General features: G+C 42.3%; 1 protein-coding gene across 6 annotated transcripts in view; it reads left to right on the top strand.

Moving 5' to 3' along the window:
* The window catches only part of CPNE4 (copine 4), a 255,178-nt gene that overhangs the window by 158,093 nt on the left and 75,179 nt on the right, over positions 1–21,906 (top strand). For all 6 annotated transcript variants that reach the window (XM_083468249.1, XM_083468250.1, XM_083468247.1 and 3 more), the window contains 2 exons: positions 15,208–15,387; positions 21,253–21,324. In XM_083468249.1, coding sequence (XP_083324375.1) covers positions 15,208–15,387; positions 21,253–21,324 — 252 coding nt within the window. The remainder of the gene's footprint in view (positions 1–15,207; positions 15,388–21,252; positions 21,325–21,906) is intronic.

Below are 21,906 nucleotides of genomic sequence, written 5' to 3'. Positions count from 1 at the left end.
GTTGACTGATAATTACAAGGAGTGGTTAATAAAAGCTCTTGCAAAGCTAATAATGTGGAGTTCTAGTTGTTCAAAATGAATTTCAAAGGAAAACAAGGAAAATGGAGATCAGTCACTGCAACATGACCCTGCTCCTTAAATAGAGTAGGCTGCCTCCTTCTGGGGACCAGGGAATTATTCTTAGCACCACTGCAGACACCTGTAAGTCTAGTTGGAGACCTTAAGGCAGGCTTCCTCAAACTTGGCCCTCCAGATGTTTTTGGCCTACAACTCCCATGATCCCTAGCTAGCAGGGCCAGTGGTCAGGGATGATGGGAATCATAGTCTCAAAACATCAGGAGGACCAAGTTTGAGGAAGCCTGCCTTAAGCCTATCTGATATTAAGGCTGCTATTATTCAGTTGTCCTTGTTTGCCCACTAAATTGCGACATCTTTCTGAGATTGTTCCAAACACCTGATAGCGTACCTTTCTCAATGCCTGCTCTCAAAAGCGTTAGGTCAAAAGTAACAAACAGATTTAACAGTTTCATTACTTTTATTTTTGCTCATCCTTGTTTTTCACTTTCGTGTGGATAACGTCTCCCTAATCTCCTCAGCAGCATTATCTGATTCGGACTGATGAGAGGGAGAGACTATCCTATGAAGAAATAATAGAAAGAAGCTGTTAGAAACCGTGGTTCTCTCTTATTAATAACAAGTGTAAAGGGATTGGATTTGCAGGGAATGAAAAAGATTGTTTGAAGTCCAAATGTGGGGGTTTTTTTTGGGGGGGGTTGCACATTTATTGCATTTCCCCCCGCTGCATTAGAAATTTGATGTCGCTGATGCGATCTTTCGTGTTAGGCTTCTCTGAGTTTGAAAGCAGATAGCACAGTTTTGTCTGTGTTAATTATTCTGTCATTTCCTGGGGTGTTTTTTTTATTTTATTCAGGATGACTGGCAAAAAGACCCTGAACTGAACAATGCGCTGCACAGATTTGATCAGGAAAGGTTCTGCCCACTTGTGTCATTCTTCCAAACACCTTTGTTCTTTTCCAGTCAGGCCAGTGCATTAGTCTTGTCTTCTTATTTCAGGTAATGTCACGGTGTAAAATAATGCCATTTCTCGCAGCCAGCAGTAAATGACCCCAGATGGTGCCAAATGATATTGTCAGCGGGATCAAGGTGCCAGGGCGGTGATGCCTCTCTCCCTGTTAAAAGTCTCAGGAGAAAAGGCTGCTGGGGAGTTAATTATATGAATGGATAGAAATAGGACTTTAGGAAGAACTTTTCTGAGGGTAAGTGCTGTTGGACAGTGGAATGGACTACCTCTGTAGGAGGTGGGCTCAATAGAAGTTGGATGGCTATCTGTCATGGATTCTTTAGCTGAGATTCTTGCTTTGCAGGGGTTTGGACTAGATCAGGGGTCCCCAAACTAAGGCCTGCAGGCTGGATAAGGCCTGAGGGACTCGTTTATCTGGCCCGCAGTGACCCCCGCCGCCCACTGCTGCCACCTGCTCTTACCGGCGTTGCACTGCTGCCCACTTCCGGAGGAGCACCGGAAATAGCTTGTGCGCATGTGCAAGCGTTATTTGCACATGCGCAAGCGTTATTTCCAGTGCACATCCAGGGCGGAGGCCTGTGCACATGCACACAAGCTATTTCCGGTGCTCCTCCGACCCAGAAGTGCGCCGGAAATAGTGTGCGCACACATGCATGGGCACGCACTCCCCCGCCCTCCGGCCTGCCGCACGATTGGCGCTGGAGACACCGGCCCAAGGCGTGGTAAGTTTGCTGACCCCAGCTCTAACCCATGGGTAGGCAAACTAAGGCCTGGGGGCCGGATGTGGCCCAGTTGCCTTCTCAATCCAGCCTGCAGATGGTCCGGGAATCAGTGTGTTTTTACATGAGTAGAACGTGTCCTTTTATTTAAAATGCATCTCTGGGTTATTGGTGGGGCATAGGAATTCGTTCATATATTTTTTTCAAAATATAGTCCGGCCCACCACAAGGATTGAGGGACATTGGACTAGCCCCCTGCTGAAAAAGTTGGACTAGATGGCCCTTTGGGTCTCTTGCAGCTCTACAATTCTATGATTCTGTAGGGGGAGAGGGTTAGCAAAATAATGGCCAAGCTTTTCATGCTCCATTGGATGGTCCCCATCCTCATTTTAAGTGGGTGTTTGGGGTCAGTTATATGAAGATCCATAGCCAATGGTGTAATCCACAACATCCAAGTAAGCTGCAGAAGTTTTATTAGTTGTAAAACTCAGGCCATCCTAAACCACATGCTACATTCGTTATCAGGGGCTGTCAAACCTTTGGGTCCGGTGGTGAAATATACTCGGACTGCTGTAGTGATTTCATGCTCTTTATTGCAGCTTGTGAAACAGTGATTTAATTGCCCCCCAAACCTCAGGCTTTTATATACATTATTTACACAATGAGTCCCGTCTGACTGGCTGATTCTGCTTCCCTCCTGGAGCCTGCAGGCCAATCAGTTGTTGCATTCTACGATCCTACCAGCCTAGTAGGCTGATTAACTTCCTCCTAGAGCCTGACTGGTCTTCTCCTGCAAGCCAATCAGTTGTTGCATTCTAGGATACTACTTGCCTATTGTTCTAGGATCCAAGCTTAGTACATAACAGGTGGGCACATTTGCAAACTGGAGGAACTGTCATGAGCACCCCTGCCACCAAGCACATGCCACAACCTGTTCTGTTGGCTGTGATAGAAGGATTATTTGGAGCTAATTTCAGCAAGAGGAGACGACCCTGTGGGCACCAGGGAAAGTGCATGAGTGCCTGCAGGCACTGTGTTGTTGACTCCTTCATTGTTGTTGTTGTTGTTTAGTCGTTTAGTCATGTCCAACTCTTCGTGACCCCATGGACCAGAGCACGCCAGGCCCTCCTGTCTTCCACTGCCTTCCGCAGTTTGGTCAAACTCATGCTGGTAGCTTCGAGAACACTATCCAACCATCTCGTCCTCTGTCGTCCCCTTCTCCTTGTGCCCTCCATCTTTCCCAACATCAGGGTCTTTTCCAGGGCGTCTTCTCTTCTCATGAGGTGGCCAAAGTATTGGAGCCTTGGCTTCAGGATCTGTCCTTCCAGTGAGCACTCAGGGCAGATTTCCTTCAGAATGGAGAGGTTTGATCTTCTTGCAGTCCATGGGACTCTCAAGAGTCTCCTCCAGCACCCTAATTCAAAAGCATCAATTCTTTGGCAATCAGCCTTCTTTATGGTCCAGCTCTCACTTCCATACATCACTAGACTCCTGCATTAGGTGGATGCAATTAACATGCTTTGGATTAGTTAAAACAATTTAAAATTGCAGGGATGAGGGGCCTGAGTGCATGGGGAGGGGGCTTTTTAATGCCTTGCTGCAATCCTGAAAGTGCTGTTTGCACTGGGAGATAAACTTTCATCTCCCTTCCTGGGAATAGAAAGGAAGGATGATATTCAACAGGATTGCTGCAGGAGACAATCCCAGTCCTGACGGGACCCTTGATCATTGACCAATACTGCCTGAGGATGCTGCAGGCCACAGCTTTTTTTGTGTTCATGTCCACGTCCTCCGTGCAGAATTTGAATAGAAGAGATTCAAACAGATTGAGTTCAAACGGACCGAATTAATGCAAACTGCACTGCTATTTTAAAATAAAGACCTTTCTCCCTTTGCATTATCCTCTTCTATTCAGGAGTCCTCAATGATCAAGATGATTTTGATTCATTGTACTTTTTTTTGTATGACTAGATTCTTTTTCTTTTTTTAAATGTACAGTGGGGTCGGAGAGTAAAAAAAACAACAACCAGCAGAGGCTTTTTGGCGTTAGAAAAGATGTTCTGTTCACTCCTCTTCTTTTTGCATTATATCCAGTTCTGGGTCGTACTCTGAATCTTAGCTTGAAAGCTTAAAGGGAGCACTTTCATCTCCCTGTTCGTTTTCCAGCACTCAACAGTTCTCATAAGCTTTCCATGCCACTGCACAGAAGGCCCAGATTAAGGGCTGCTTCAGTTATGTACATGTTCAGTGTACGTCAAATGTTATGCAAACATATGATTTAAAGAATGGTTAGGTGCATATCTAGTTCATAGCTGAGATATGCCTTTATTTTTTAAGAAAGGGCTATTGAAGGACCAGGTGCGCAGCCTGGGAGACATTTTGGACTCACAGCTGTCCATGGAGGCGCAGGTTAATTCTGTGTCCAGGGCGGCTGTCTACCAGCTCCACCTGGTACGCAGGCTAAGACCCTACCTGCCCACAGACTGTCTTGCCAGAGTGGTGCATGCTCTAGTTATCTCCCGCTTAGACTACTGCAATGCGCTTTACGTGGGGCTACCTTTGAAGGTGACCCGGAAACTGCAATTAATCCAGAATGCGGCAGCTAGACTGGTGACTGGGAGTGGCCGCCAGGACCTCATAACACCGGTTCTGAGAGATCTGCATTGGCTCCCAGTACGTTTCCGAGCACAATTCAAAGTGTTGGTGCTGACCTCTAAAGCCCTAAACGGCCTCGGTCCTGTATACCTGAAGGAGCGTCTCCACCCCCATCATTCAGCCCGGACACTGAGATCCAGCGCCGAGGGTCTTCTGGCGGTTCCCTCATTGCGAGAAGTAAGGTTACAGGGAACCAGACAGAGGGCCTTCTTGGTAGTGGCGCCCACCCTGTGGAACACCCTCCCTTCAGATGTGAAGGAAATAAATAGCTATCCTATCTTTAAAATACATTTGAAGGCAGCCCTGTTCAGGGAAGTTTTTAATATTTAACGCTGTATTATTTTTAATACTTGATTGGGAGCCGCCCAGAGTGGCTGGGGAAACTCAGCCAGATGGGCAGGGTATAAATAAATTATTATTATTATTATTATTATTATTATTATTATTATTATTATTATTTATTTCTCACTGAACATGTACCTGAAATTGTTTCAACTGCTGTAATATGGAGACAGGTCACTGCTTCATCTACACCAGCCTCCCTCAACCTGGTGCCCTTCAGAGTTTGCAAGCAAAAGGGTCCCTGATCCCATCAATGGGTTGTATCCAGCTACATTATACTTAGAGTAGACCTATTGAAATGAATGAGCCATACTCTGGACTAGCATACTCTAGGACTAGCATTGGATACAACCCATAATTCTTAAGACCAGTTACAAAGTAATGTTAGAGGGGCTTTGGCCAATAAAGTTATCCTTAACAAATCATTTTCTATCCAGCCGACACTTATTGAAAATATTGTTTGATATTGCCCCTGAAAAATAAGTTTTAAAAAGCCAAGCGATAGGTTCTAAAAATATGGGATGCTTTCCTGCACACTCTCATCTATGTTTTTGGCTATTTGCTGCTCCTCCTTTGATGGATTGGCTCTCTCGAGGCAGCTGCCAGTTCCCAAGATATTAAAGGCTGAGTGTTTGACCTAAGCTATTAAGAAGTTTTCTCTTCAAGTATAAACCCTTCTGTATTTGAAAATATCACTAGATTGTGTTGAGTTGAGCAATTTCAAAGGTGCCAAATGGATCTGGGCAGCCCAGTTCTGACTGTCATTTCAGCCAAGTGGAGTGGAATACTTGACTTTTCTTAAGTTTCATTTAAATTGAACCCCACTCTCCTTGTGCCCCGAACAACTAAGGCTAAGTGATTAAACACTATTTAAGGTGCCAAACTTGATATTGTGGGGAATGAAGAAAATGTGGCCAATAATTTTATTATTATGAACACTTAAGGTCTACTTTATGGAATGCATGGCGTAATTTATAATACTATGAGAAGAAAACTGGCCGCCAAACCAAAACCCTCTTTGATTGCCACTTGGCAATTCATGTGTACCTAACTAAGAGGTAGCCAATGTAGTCCTTTCAGGATGTTGTTGGGACTTCAACTCCCATCAGCCCTAGCCAGCATGGCCAATAGTTGTGGATGCTGGGAATTGTAGTCCAACAACATGTGGGGGGCACCTTGTTGTCTACTTGTGATTGAACTGAACTGTATGCATATGGAGAGGAGAGCAAAGGAGAGATGGGAGTGATAAATGTGCCAGGCATTGGGGGCCAGATGGCATGGCCTTGGAGTGGGGAACAGATTGAGGGCTTGTAAGCAGTGTTCAACCCACTCATGTTTCTAATTGGACTGGTGGTAGCAGGCAAGAACGGCTAACATCACAGTTCTCCTATGGGGCAAAGCAAGGAGAAGCAAATAGCTAGGATGGCTATGTATAGACCTATGTCTCTGAATACCAAATATTATGTCTACAGTCATCTCCTGCTTGTGGGCCTCCTACCAGTATCTGCTGGATGTAAAACTGGGAAGAGTCTTTGGCCTGATCACCCTTCTTATGTTCCGTTAACAATGTAGAGATCCATGGTAACTCTAACAATAGGAGCAGTGTTGCAGATGCTAAGGATAGCGGCTAAAATACTGTTATGTACTGAGTTGAATAGGATCCAAAATGTGGCAGTCTGATTGGTCCTAGAACAATAGGATTCAGAATGTAGCAGTCTGATTGGTCCTAGAACAATGCAGCAGTATGATTGGTCCGCAGGAGCCACCCAATCCAGCTCCAGGTGGAAGTGAATCCACAACCTGATTGGCCTACCGGAGAATCCCAGAATTAGCCAATCACATGCAGCCCATTGTGTAAATAATGTATATAAAGCAGATATTGTGGGGGAACTTCCATTCCTCCTCACCACTATGAGCTGAATAAAGAGCATGAAATCCACTCTTGACTCCAAGTAGATTTCAAATACAGAACAAAATGTGTAACTGGGTATGGAATCTGATCCAATGGGATCTCAACATGCAGAAGTAAGAAACTAGAGGGTACCCCACCAAAATTCCACCTTGCCCAAATCTTGCAGGATAAGGATACCCATACGACCCTGAAAGTGGCTAGGTTCCTGGTCACTGTCCTTACCCAAAAGCGTTGCCAAGGAGCACCACAAGCTAATTAAGGCGTAGTATGCCATTCCATCTTATAGTATTTTATTGTTATAGTAGTGTTTTAGCGGCTGTTTTTTCCCACGTGCACAAGCTGTTATTTATGTCTTGTTTTTATCTGTATGGGCCTATGGCCGCAATAAATTATTATTATTATTATTATTATTAACATGCAGAAGTGCAAGCTTCATCTCAAAACTTTCACTTACGGCAGAGAGACTCAAAGGGAACCCTGTTGGGTCCCCTATCTTTTTAATGCCTCAGTAATATAATTGATTTGCCATTTGCATTATACCATTGAAAGTGAATTAATAAATCTTTCATTAAGAGCATGTCATTAGCAGACAGATTTCTTAAACTGACAGCTGCACTGGATCTGTATCAATTGATATGATTCATAAACCCATCTCTGAGCATGAGTATTAATCATGCTTTGCTTACCCAAGCGTATACATTAGGAGATCTTTAGCAGCATCAAATGCCTTATTGGATTGCTATTTATAGGCAATTCATTAAGTGGCAAATTACAGGAACGATGTAATGAGGTTAACACACCGATGTAAGAAGATCAGATAATGATCTTCATAGTAACAGCATCACTATAGACAAAGAAAATTAAAGTTATTTATTTCCAGGCATCAGCAGTTATGATGTGAGGGCATCATTTATTTATTTTTTAAATATATCCATTGTTTGTTCTCTTCTATTTTCTGATAGACAAACCTGTTTACAAGTTACTGTTTGGATTTTTTTTTTGTTTTTAAAAAATCACTTATTTCCTTCAACTTGATTGTTAAGTGTTAAAATTTCTTAAGTGAATGAAGCTGAAATCATTCTTCAGAATGTGACTTCTCAGAATTTAGCAGTCTTGATTGCTGTGAGTAAACATAGCTTCAAAAAAAAAAAATACTATTTAACTATGCCACGCCTGCTTAATATTGACTGTTGTTTGTCTACCTTAAAAGGCATTGTTTGTCTACCTTAAAAGGCATTTCCAATCACAAACACCTTTAAAATAAAAAAAAGTAATTGAAGAGTCTCATTCTGCATTCTGAACAGATCACTTTCTGGATCCTCAGTAAGGTGAACAACCCCTTCATTCAGCAGTGTTTATGTTATAACAATAATTATTACAATGTTAATATAATTATAAGCAGTTAAGTTCTAAATTGCACCGATGTTGGTTTCATTGGGACCATTGGGACCAAGGAACATCCAAAGTAAGGAGGCTTGAAAGAATGTAAATCTTGCAGCGTTTGCTCGTAATATGTAAATATGGTGAGAATGCAAGAGTCCAAAGACGGTTCATCTTCATTTTTGTTTCTCTGAAGGCAAAAATTTGGCTGAAGCTAAAAGGTGTGATATACCATCTATACATCATTTTCATGTAATTCTCTCTTAATAGTATGCAATCTGTGAATTTTATGTCAATATTCCACAATTTTCCCCAACTTTCCAGTTGAATGTTGTGTCCCACATCCTGAGCCCATTTAATCATAACTGATTTAACCTCGTTGGTCTGCCATAGTCAAAATAAAAAAATTCATTCCAGTAGCACCTTAAAGACCAACTAAGTTAGTTCTTGGTATGAGCTTTCGTGTGCATGCACACTTCTTCAGATACACTGAAACAGAAGTTGCCAGACCCTTCTATATAGTGAGAAGGTGGGGAGGGCTTAGGCCTTATACATGACTAAGCCATTTCTCACCTTCTCACCCCTTGCCTTTTCCTATAAGACCTATTGCAGTCCTTAAGAGTCGTCAACAGGCTCATCTCAGCTATCTGCCAATCTCCCATTCCCACCACCCTTCTGAGTAATACCCCTCCCCACCTTCTCACTATATAGAAGGGTCTGGCAACTTCTGTTTCAGTGTATCTGAAGAAGTGTGCATGCACACGAAAGCTCATACCAAGAACTAACTTAGTTGGTCTTTAAGGTGCTACTGGAAGGAATTTTTTTATTTTGATTTAACCTCTTCATCTTTGGTTTCCCACTCTAATAAAATAACATCTTTGCCATTTTCCCTGGTGTGTAGAAGGTGGTCCTTGGGGGTGCCCTTTAGACTTGGTATGCGCACCTTGGCGAATGCTGGAGAGTGGCGCCAGGGTGCGCCTGTCAGATCCACATAACCCAAGTTCACACAGCAAAGATGAAGAGTCCTTTTCTGTATGGCCACATGCTGCAGCTGTTAACATGTCCAATGGAAAGGGATTTAATCCCTTTTTATGACAACCTCACCTGCCTGGACTCCTATGATTAGATTTATTTGATTTGTGGCAGATCTTCTAAATTGTTATATGTAACAAATATAACCATTTAAACCATGTAAGTTTATTTGTTTTTATTTTGATTATATATTTTGTGGTTTTATATTTTGATTTTGTCCTGTGAACTGCCCTGAGACCTCCAGGTATAGGGTGGTATATAAATTCTAATAATAATAATATTTTTTGTTGTTGTTTAGTCATGTCTGACTCTTGGTGACCCCATGGACCAGAGCACACCAGGCACTCCTGTCTTCCACTGCTCCCCACAGTTTGGTCAAACTAATAATAATAATAATAATAATAATAATAATAATAATACAGTGGTACCTCAGGTTACATACACTTCAGGTTACATACGCTTCAGGTTACAGACTCCGCTAACCCAGAAATATTACCTCCAGTTAAGAACTTTGCTTCAGGCTGAGAACAGAAATTGTGCTCCGACGGCGTGGCAACAGCAGGAGGCCCCATTAGCTAAAGTGGTGCTTCAGGTTAAGAACAGTTTCAGGTTAAGTACGGACCTCCGGAATGAATTAAGTACTTAACCTGAGGTACCACTGTAGTAAGTTGAGTCATGAGTCTTCTTCATGGGTGTGCTGGTAAACTGAAAAACTAGTGCAGTCTTGAAATCAGTGGTTCAAATCAGTACAATTATGAAAGGTTCAGCCTGTCATCTTGATTCAAAATGGTGTCCAAATGTGTCCAAACGTCGGTAGAAACCTACTCCTTGATGTCAGGAATGCAAAATTTAGCTATGCTATCTTAAGAGATTTTGAAATGTATAATGAACAACTTTTCATAATACACGTACGTGTGTGTGTGTGTGTGTGTGTGTGTGTGTGTGTGTGTATGCAGATAGATAAATAAATAGACAGACAGAACTAGTGTGGGCAGGGTATTGGCATATCATCAAAACTAAAAGAAGAGAAGTACAGGAACTGAATTATGGGGAAAGTGAAGCATAGAATTCAAATAGCTCATTTATTCTACTTCATGTATTTTCTTCCCAGTCAAACTGAATGACCTAAAAAAAAGTCTTCTGTTCATTTCATATTTTAATGGAGAGTCACACTTCTTACAGCAGCTGGATCAGCCTCAAAATTCTGGACCTCTCTGAAGAAGTGCATTTGAATGCACTTGAAAGGCACCTCACTCGAGAATATCAAGTACCTAATGATTAGTTAAAGCAGTAGCTCAGAGAATGTAAAGGCCTTCTCAGCAGAAGAAAAATGATCGGACTGCAGAGGGGGGGTTTAAGAGAAAGCTCTAGAAATTATGCAGGGCTATTTCTTAAATGTAGTAGTATCTTGTTCTATAAGAACAAATATATATGAAGCAAAGTAGTGATATGGTAACTTGAGAATAAAATAGATGATAATATCCCAAATTTAAGTGTGGGTGGTGGTGGTTTGTTTTTGTTTTGTTTTTATTTTGTTTTTTGTACAGTGGTACCTCGGGTCACATACGCTTCAGGTTACAGACTCTGCTAACCCAGAAATAGTGCTTCAGGTTAAGAACTTTGCTTCAGGATGAGAACAGAAATCGTGCTCCGGTGGCGCGGCGGCAGCAGGAGGCCCCATTAGCTAAAGTGGTGCTTCAGGTTAAGAACAGCTTCAGGTTAAGAACGGACCTCCGGAATGAATTAAGTACATAACCCGAGGTACCACTGTATTCTCATTTTCTGCTGTGATCTTTGGATGAAGGGTGATACAGAAATTTTAACAATAACACAGGGCCAGCTCTACTATTAAGCAGAGAGAGGCAGCTGAATTGGGGTGTCATGAAAGGGCATCCAGTGGCTAGTCATTGGGGATGGGTGGCTGCATGGAGAGCGCTTCAGGGCAACTGGTCTCCCATCTGCTGTGTTGCTGTGCTTACTGAGAGGAGGAGGGCAAGGTGGCAGAAGCTGGCGCTGGGCAAACACAGCAATGGGAGTGCCAGATTGACTCCGCTGCTGTGCTTGCACCATGCCAAGCTCACCACCATTTCAGCAGGTGTAGTTTGTCACGCATGAAAAGTCATGTGGGCTTATTTACAAGGCAGAGGTCTAGGATTGCAGCCTAAATAACTCACCCCTGGAGCAAAGCAGGGATTTGAAACAATTAGGTTAGTGCACGAATCCTGGGACATTCCAACACTATGCTGAAAAAAAGAGCTTCACATGAGCTAAGGTAAAGGTAAAGGGACCCCTGACCATTAGGTCCAGTCATGACCGACCCTGGGGTTGCGGCGTTCATCTCGCTTTATTGGCCGAGGGAGCTGGCATACAGCTTCTGGGTCATGTGGCCAGCATGACTAAGCCATTTCTGGTGAACCAGAGCAGCGCACAGATACACCGTTTACCTTCCCGCTGGAGCGGTACCTATTTATCTACTTGCACTTTGAAGTGCCTTTGAACTGCTAGGTTGGCAGGAGCAGGGACCGAGCAACGGGAGCTCACCCCGTCATGGGGATTCAAACCGCCAACCTTCTGATCGGCAAGTCCTGGGCTCTGTGGTTTAACCCACAGCGCCACCCACGTCCCGTGAGCTACTCATCACTATTCTCAAACGTCAGTCAATGTGAAAGCAATAGCTCTGAAGCATGGTGACCTTTCTGACCATTTGTGGAATGGAGATGAAGTGGTGTGAAAGCAGAGTTAATAATAAAAAGCCAAACTTACTCATGAGCTACCAAGTGAAGTGTAAATTGCTTTGTGCTTCTGTTGGAATCTCATATAAGTTATTGCTGCCTGGAAAGTTTCATCTTGTTAATTTCCATTAGTCCTAAAAATAACACTGCTCTCCACAGCCACATTCAATGTTTTCTCTCTTAGGCTTCTCAGATTTAATCAATATTTAGGAATGGCCATTTAATGATTTTTAATGCACATAATTTCTTTCAAATATGTGTGTCTTGCTTCGCAGAAATAATCTCCAAGAGGCATACAAGAGAGTATACAATCACAAATCTGCAAAGCTAAAATATATATTTATGTTTATGTTTATATTTTTTATAAATGTCTATATTAAAATATTTTTTAAGATTAAAAATGGTTCAAACAGATTCTCAAAACAAAACAAAATGGAACATTTCAGGAATGTGCATGTCATCTAAGAGATACATAGTTTCAAAACATAGTAAAATACTGGCTCTCATTACTGAGTAGCACAATCTGGAAATAATTGATGATCAGAGAGCAAAGAAATACACTTCTAAGAGGTGTCTGAAACATGCCACATTCAAAATGGCATGAGCAATGCTATTCCAGGGTCTTGGTGACACTACAGAGAAGGACCGTTTCCATAATAATACAAGATAACAGGGCATCTTCCAATGATGGCAGTGGCCTACTGGGTAGATGATATGCTGTATCCTGGTCACAAGTTCTATAGGTTTTTATATGGCAGTGGACACTTGCTAGGAAATGAGATGGCTTGAATATAGTGCAACTTACTTCTGAGTAGACAAATGTAGGGTTATGCTGTCGGTCATGAAAGCCTAAAGTCTGCTAAGACCATATTTCTTCTTTGACCTTCAATCAATTCTTCGGTCAAAATCTAAAGCTTGTGAAAAGCTACTGTCGTTGGGTTTGAGTGGTGCTTTCTTGAAAGGCCTCAGACCATGGAGAGCTGTTATGATTTGATTCCACCTTCACAGCATTTGCAGACGTGATTCACAGAGTGAGAGCTCTCTGATCTTCCTTCCTCAAGCACAGTAGGCAGAATCCAGCAGGTCACGACTAAGGGTGGAATGAGACGTTGATGAGGAACAGAAACGTGACACCAGGAACACTCAACAAGAATGTCCTTCTTTTTTTCTTTTTTGTTGTTGTTGGCTTATAAACCATGGCTTGCTTAACTATGGTATGTTATATCGTTTTGTTTTATTTGATTGAATAATAAAACAGACAATACAAGCGACATTGCAGACATTAACAATAAAAATTATAATATAAGTTAAGTTCCAGTTCAAAGAAATTCAGCTTTAGTCTTCTCAGAATAATAATAATTTTATTATTTATATGCCACCCATCTGACTGGGTGACCCCCTTTTGGCATCTCCCAACAAAATATTAAAAACACAACAAAACCTCAACCACTAGAAACTTCCCTGTACAGGGCTGCCTTCATATATCCTCCAAAAGGCATGTAGTTATCCATCTGTTTGACACATACTGGGAGCCAACGTAGATGTTATATGGTCTCAGCGGTTGCTCCCAGTCACCATTCTGGCTGCCTCATTCTGGATTCGTTGTCATTTCCGAGTCACCTTCAAAGGTGGCCCCACACAGAAGAGCATTGCAGTAGTCGAAGCAGGAGATAAGCAGAGCATGTACCACTCTGGCGAGACAATGCGCAGGCAGGCAGGGTCTCGGCCGTCATACTGGGTGGAGCTGGGAGACAGATGCCCTGAGGCAGCTGGGATGTATGGGGGCAGAGAAGGACTCTCTCTCCTGAGCTTCCCTGACTACTTCCCTCTTTGTTCTGGCATCTAGAGTAATTTGCTTTTCCCTCCTAGAAGCAGATGATGATGTGTAATGCGGTGGGAGGCAGGAGAAAGTCCTACTTGCAACATCATGTCACATGCTCCCATTACTACAGGGGAGAAGATAAAGAACTGAAAATGAGGCTGCCATTTTTGGCAGCCATCCCATGTTCCCATCCCAAGTCCCACCTTGGGCCCATTTGCAAATTGTTGGGTCTTGTTTTGTTTCAACTGAGTCGTGTGCCATCACTTTCTATGAGAATTGCTTATTGTGACTTACTTTTTGCTGAATTTACATCATAAAGCCTTTCACTGTTCACATGGTCATCTGCAGGTTGGCAAGGAATGAAACATCTGATTTGCATGTGCAAATCAGCGATCAATCCTGCATCTTTTATGTATCCCAAATGTTCAGATGATAAAATTTTGCCTAAGCTCATCTCCTTTGCTGTCTATTGATGAAGAAATTCTACCCATCTGCATGCTGTTTTATTTCCACTAATAGGTGTGTTCACACATTACGCTGGACACAGGGACAAGCTGTCTGTACACGTGCAAGTGCTTGTGTGAAAGAGGGTGTGCTTGTTCATAGTTGTGTAGAACTCAACTATTGTGTGCACAGGTGCACAGACTGTGCACCTGCTGAACATTACATGTGAATAACTGAACATGTGTACAGCTGAACTGTTGGGTATGCAGGTACACAGACTGTACACTCACTGAATGTAGCATGTGAACACCCCAATGACTTTATTTGTTTTTCTGAAAAGTATGAACCTTTAAGCTAGGCTTCAGCAACCTTGCACCTCCCAGATACTTTGGATTACAGTTGATGGGAGTTGTAGTACGAAACCTTTTGAGGGCACAACATTGGTGAAGGCTGGTTTAAAACTTCACCAAACCTATTTTAGCAAGGCCCAAAACAACAACAACAACAACAACAACAAAATTTTATTTATATCCCGCCCTCCCCATGCGAAGCTGGGCTCAGAGCAGCTAACAACAGTAAAATGATACAATCATTTCTACAATCATTTCATTATAAAATCAGTTCAAATCAGATTAATGGCAACCATTGGGCTCTGTGAGGATTGCCAAAGGAGGGGGTCAGGTTGTGCCCTGGCCAAAGGCCTGGTGGAACAGCTCTGTCTTGCAGGCCCTGCGGAAAGATGTCAAGTCCCGCAGGGCCCTAGTCTCTTGTGACAGAGCGTTCCACCAGATCGGAGCCACAGCCGAAAAAGCCCTGGCTCTAGTTGAGGCCAGCCTAACCTCTCTGTGGCCCGGGACCTCCAAGATGTTTTTGTTTGAAGACCGTAAGGTCCTCCGTGGGACATACCAGGAGCGGCAGTCCTGTAGGTACGAGGGTCCTAGGCCATAAAAAATGGCTCATGTCCTGATAGTCTTTTGTTTTAAATAAAGTGTTTTTCAGCAGTAGTTGTGCTAAACATACATCATTTACACCCCTTCTTCCACTTGGTGGAAGAGATTTTTACATGTCATTTTTCCTCCAGTTGAAAAAACAAAACCCACTCATGTAAACTGTCTTTTGATTGACAGGTCGACAGGACGGAAGTGATCCGAACTTGCATAAATCCCATCTTCTCAAAGCTTTTCACAGTGGACTTCTATTTTGAAGAGGTTCAACGGCTGCGATTTGAAGTCCATGACATCAGCAGCAACCACAATGGGCTTAAGGATGCAGACTTCCTTGGTGGCATGGAATGTACTCTTGGACAGGTAGGAACCAAGGCTTTCCTGCTTATTGCTTTCTGGGTAAATCTATAACTACAGGCAAAACTCGTTCGTTGTGCTTTCTCCATGTGGGAACTGAATGAAATGAAGGTTTGAATTTGATGGCTTTTTATCGTTGCTGTTATTATAATTCTGTTTTAACACAAAGGCATCTCCTCACAACGGTCTGGTTACAGTCTGTGTACAGTAGCTTCCACACGCACCCCATCCCTGCAAAAGGCAGCTATTTTGGAAACTGCACCAGAGTCCACCCCTCCATCACCTTAACCCAGTGCTTTAACATACAGACCTTTGTTGGCAAGGTGATGCCTCTGCTTTTTAAGATGCTGTCTAAGTTTGTCATTGCTTTTCTCCCAAGAAGCAGGCGTCTTTTAATTTCGTGGCTGCTGTCCCCATCTGCAGTGATCATGGAGCCCAAGAAAGTAAAATCTCTCACCGCCTCCATTTCTTCCCCTTCTATTTACCAGGAGGTGATAGACCCAGTGGCCATGATCTTCGTTTTTTTGATGTTGAGCTTCAGACCATATTTTGCGCTCTCCTCTTTCACCCTCATTAAAATAATAATAATAGTAATAATAATAATAATAGTAATAATAATAATAATAATAAGGTGCACTAAAGGGGAGGGAGAAACTGCAGCTCTTTTGGACCCAGGTGGTGCTGTGGGTTAAACCACAGAGCCCAGGACTTGCCGATCAGAAGGTTGTCGGTTCGAATCCCCGTGACGGGGTGAGCTCCCGTTGCTCGGTCCCTGCTCCTGCCAACCTAGAAGTTCAAAAGCACGTCAAAGTGCGAGTAGATAAATAGGTACCGCTCCAGCAGGAAGGTAAACGGCGTTTCCGTGCACTGCTCTGGTTTGCCAGAAGCGGCTTAGTCATGCTGGCCACATGACCCAGAAGCTGTACGGCGGCTCCCTCGGCCAATAAAGCGAGATGAGTGCCGCAACCCCAGAGTCAGTCACGACTGGACCTAATGGTTAGGGGTCCCTTTACCTACTAATTCCTGTCACTGGTTGTCCAAATATCTCACTTATCAATCACTACTTTGTCTTCACTGCTTGGCTAAAAGCACTGAATTGTGGGACCAGCCAGGCTGGTTCATCTCACAGAAATTAGTTAGAAAGCTGCCTGCACATTTTGCATCAATTTACCTTCCTTCTCAGGAGGACATAGGCTTACTTAAAAATAAAAATAAAAATAAATCAAAGTCTGGACCCCCTTTCAGGGGTGGGCCCAAGTGCACCATTAGCATCTGACATTGAGCCTGGGAAGTTTTCCATTATCTTAATGAAGATCAGCAAAGTACAGACTGAGAACTGTATTATAAGTCTGACAGATTAATTTTTACCCACTGAAAGCCAGTTTTCGCCTGCAAAATGCAGACAAAAGAGGTCAAACTTAAGACAGTCAAAGGGTGCTCATTTAGTCATATCAGAGATCTTCCTTGAAACGTGACCCCTGAACTACTGATATTTGTTTGTTTGCATTTTTGATATTTCAGCTGCTTCTAATATCTGTTTTCTGCTTCGTTGCAACTTGCTTGCTTAGAAGCCAGCAGTCTTTATGATCTTTCTTGGTAGGGGATTTTTATGCCTATAAATAAGCAATAAACATGATTTATAATTGATGGCAGTTTCCAAAAGGTGACTAGTTAAGAGGCATGCATATTCAAAGGGCAGTTTAATGCCAGTAAAAATTGATTTCCTCTCAATTATATAATTGATGCCCTGCATTGCCTAATTTTTCATTACTGTCGAAGGCAATGATGAAGGCATTTAACTGCCAAATTGATCCATTTTACTATTCGTTTGTTTGACAGCTTGTGGCTGGGAGAACAAAAAAGCCGCATTTCTGTGTGATAAATATTTGCTGTGGCAAAATTACTCTTGGAGAACTGCACTCCTTTAAATGAGCGAGTGAGTGACAGAAGCATCAAAATAATTCCAACCACGCTATTTAAGAAAATGTAGCTACTGCATGAGCAAAGATCTCAGTGTTTGACACTTCATTAGAAATCTCTCAGGGTTTCTTACTGGAAGGTTTGCAATGAATCCCATCTTGTACCTGTTTATGGACTGCGTTCTATCTTGCTCCTTCCTCAAAGGAGCTCAGAGTGATGAACATGGCCTCCGCCAAATTTTGTCCTTACATCAATCCTGCAAAGTAAGTTAGGGCCAGTCACAATCTCTCAACCTACCAGAAGTCCTAAAGTGAGCTTCACAGCTGGGTGGGTTTTTGAACCTCTCTCTCTCCAGGGCAAGGGACGCAGGTGGTGCTGTGGGTTAAACCACAGAGCCTAGGACTTGCTGATCAGAAGGTTGGCGGTTCGAATCCCTGCGATGGGGTGAGCTCCTGCCCACCTAGCAGTCAAACTCAAGTAGATAAATAGGTACTGCTCTGGCGGGAAGGTAAACGGCGTTTCCGTGCGCTGCTCTGGTTCGCCAGAAGCAGCTTAGTCATGCTGGCCACATGTACGCTATACGCCGGCTCCCTCGGCCAATAAAGTGGGATGAGCGCCGCAACCCCAGAGTCGGTCACGACTGGACCTAATGGTCAGGGCTCCCTTTACCTTACTCTCCAGGGCAACACTCTCTCTGCAATGAACTATGGCTCTCAATGAGAGGTGGGAGGTTATATGATACTGTTAAGCAGAACGTCGGTCATAGAATTGGATAGTGAAATCACTGCTGACACCCCACCCCACCCCCCATTAACCAAGAAGCTGAATGAGCCAGGGTTAATCTTCTACCCTCAGGCAGGAGATACAGAATTATAACCAGTCGTACCAACAGGCTTGTTATGTATTGAAGTGCTCACCCTGGCCACCAGGGATATTATGTATATAGTTTTCACTCAGGTCCACATCAGTTAAATTAGGCAGGAAACCCTGGGTTGTTGTTACAATGTTGACAGCCGGCTGCCCATAAAAGCAGGCCGGCTGAGCTGTTCAGTTCAGTTCAGTTCCAGCTTACTTATAAAGAACTACTTGGAGGAATCTCTGTGTGGTCTGCTTTGTCAACCCACTACTTAATACTGGCGACAAAGGTGGGATAAAACAGTTTCTATCCATGGGCTGTTAGGCTGCTGAACAGAAAATAATATAGTGCAACTGACTTTTGGGGTTGGTGTGTTGTGCGACAAGCACACAGAGTGCAATGAGATTGAGTGTTTGTGTCGGGGGGAGGGAGGCTCGGTTAATTTCATTATACACAGGTTGTACATTGACAATAAAGGTATTATTATTATTATTATTATTATTATTATTATTATTATTATTATCATCTCTCAGCACAACCCCCTCACAAAGTTGTTGTGAAGGTGGAGGTGGGGAATCATTAGCAGGGACAGTATTTTCTGAAAATGTCAATGTCAAGCCAACCCACACAATGCTTTTCTAATTCACGTCTTGTTCCTTGATTTCAACAAGAAGTATTATTATTTTTTACCACTTCAATTAACAATATGACCCATTCTCACATATTATATACACTGTTATGTGTATTATTGCTTGCATATATGCTCCGGGTTTTTGAAAGTATGCAGAAACATACAACAGAGCATATCACTGTATAAAAATACTTACACATTAAAATGATGCTGCAGAAACTTGGTATCACGTTGGGGCTTGACTGTTACATGCATTATGCACATAATATTTTTGCAAAACATTTTGCATACCATTTGTCTATTTTTTAAAAAAGAAGCACGAAAATGTAGCTCAGACAAAATGGGTACTCAGATGCAAGAGACAGAGCTCTTTTTTTTTAAAGCTAGCCCAAACATTTTAGTTGGTCTTGCATTTGATATTTGCTTCTCATAAATGATGCTTTGCTTTTCAGCCCTCCTTTTTCATAGTGTTCTTCCTTCCACCATTGAAGCTGTGGCACATTTTGATTTATTGCACAGTTGCCAGAGAAGAAAATAGGTGCCAATCATGTCCCCCCCCCCCAGGAAGTTAAGTGGGCATATGACAGATAATTGTAACAGCTTGCAGATTGACAGGGTACCTCAATCTTCCAGCCATGCGGGCAGACACTGAATCCAAAAAGCAGCAATATCTGCTTTATTTGATGCTTCAGAGGCTGTGGCTTAAGGCAGAAGTAGCTTCAGGTAGATGCATGACCAAAATGTATTATCTCCCACTGATTGGTTTCCCAAACAAGAGGTGTTGGTGCCAGGTCATGTCTGTCAGCTGCAAGCCGTTCTCCCTAGTTCCAGATGCAAGGGTTCATTTGTGCTGTTCAGCTTGGGATGTTCTGAGGCATTGCCCTCGCTCTCATTTGGCTTCATGGTGATGCCATGAGTTGACAAATCAGAGTGAGGGCCATGCCCTGTGAGGGGAAAATGGGGACCACCAGGATGATTATCACTGGGATTGCCCAGACTATGAAACAGGTGGAGGTGATGGCTGAAAAGGTGAGTAGAGAGCATCATCATCATCATCATCATTTTATTTGGATGCCGCCTTTCCACAGTTAAAACAATGCTCAAGGCGGCTTACAACATAACAAGATTTACATAATTACCAACATCACAAAAGTCATACACTATAAATAAAACACATCAAAATGTACACAATCAAATGGAAAGCAATTTCCACATGAATAACAAAATCTAAAACTAAGAATACATCATTAATATCAATCACAATTTAAAATGACATAGATAACAAAGAAAAGCCATTTAGAACAAAAACAGGAGCAGTTTCAGAAAGTCTTTTGCCCTCTCACCATGAGCCCACACTCTCAGACAAAAAAAAGTTCTGAGGTTGTAAATACAGTGGTACCTCGGGTTAAGTACTTAATTCGTTACGGAGGTCCGTTCTTAACCTGAAACAGTTCTTAACCTGAAGCACCGCTTTAGCTAATGGGGCCTCCTGCTGCTGCCGCAACGCCGGAGCACGATTTCTGTTCTCATCCTGAAGCAAAGTTCTTAACCTGAAGCACTATTTCTGGGTTAGCGGAGGCTGTAACCTGAAGCGTATGTAACCTGAAACGTATGTAACCCGAGGTACCACTGTAAGTGGTTGCTCACCTTTTCTTCAGCTTCTAGAAATGATATCCATTTCACTTGAAAAGTTATTGTTTTTACGATGATGGTGATGATGATATCTATACCTGCTTTCCCCCCTAAGAGACACAAGTTAAGTATGTGCCCACCAAGGCACTGCAGGAACATGGGAAATGATGATGGTTTACCTCAGCTTGCTGCTTTGTTAAAAAAAAGCCTCAGAATGACTTACCAGGGAATGCAAACAAAGAAAACCAAATTAAAAACAGCATGCAATATAAAATTCCCCAAATGTTCATCCAACCATTCAGTAAAAATTGTATGTCCTACCCCACCCCACAAAAAGATGAGCAAAATAGTAGTGGCTAACTTCAGCACCCAAAGCCTGAGTTAATTCAAATGTCTTAGCCTGACAAGTAAAAAAAAACTGTCTATGAAGGAAGGTGCTAGTCATTGCTTCTCTGGTAAACACAGTCCGCAAATGGGGCCACAACTGAAAAACCCATTTGTCACAGAGGTGGCAACAATCCTATATGCATGTTGGATTTTTTTGCCCAGAAGTAAGTTCCACTGTACTAGTTGAAGCTTCTTCCCTAACAAGTGTGTTCAGAATTGCAACCTTGATTCTAGGTTTCTTCTAAGTTTCTGTGCAAGAACTATTTTGAGATCGTTCACTAATCCTTCATCTTTAAAACCAGATTGCGATCTCCTGCGCTGTGGAATTACTTTATCTCTGTTTTAGTGAATTATTTGGTGAGACATGTACATACATTTCTTAGAGGAAAATTACATCACAAACCTAGATACATTTTCTAACACCCTCTCTTATCATTTCCTACAGATTGTTTCACAGAGAAAACTCTCAAAATCTTTATTGAAACATGGCAACACGGCAGGAAAATCTTCCATAACGGTAGGTCCATCTGAATAAGCTTTTCTTTTGCCTCAGGATGATTTTTATAAATAAAAAAGATGCAATATTCCTCACATTGACTATAACCCAGATTGTTTAAAAATGTATTTAAATACAAATGCAAAAATTAAATACAGTTTTATGGCAGGGTTTTTAAAAAAAAAATCACAGAATGAAAACAGGGAAACAGGGAAAAAACAGACTCATGGATGAGCACTTTTTAATGCAATCTTCATGTACCAGCTTGCAAAGGGTTAGCAGTTTTAGTGTGTTGCAACAGAAATTTAATTGCACTAAGTCTCAGTGAAATCAGTGGGACAGATCAATAAGAACTTAATCCGCACCAATTTCAATAGGAACAAAGTATAAACAACTTAGATTTCAATCCTAACTCTAAGACCCTAGAATTCAATAGGACTTCTGTGTATACATAGGTAACGCTGCAACCCAAGTCCAGATATAACCCAAGGTATTTTCTTTAGTTTCCCATTATTTGAGGAATTATCTAATCAGCATTATAATATGGGCATGTGGCCACAAAATGCAATTTTAAAAACTCAGGGAAATTTTAATGGGGTTTAA

Source organism: Podarcis liolepis (assembly GCF_965112155.1).
Source record: "Podarcis liolepis genome assembly, chromosome: 12".
Classification (NCBI taxonomy): domain Eukaryota; kingdom Metazoa; phylum Chordata; class Lepidosauria; order Squamata; family Lacertidae; genus Podarcis; species Podarcis liolepis.
This window is presented reverse-complemented; position numbering and strand designations above follow the sequence as displayed.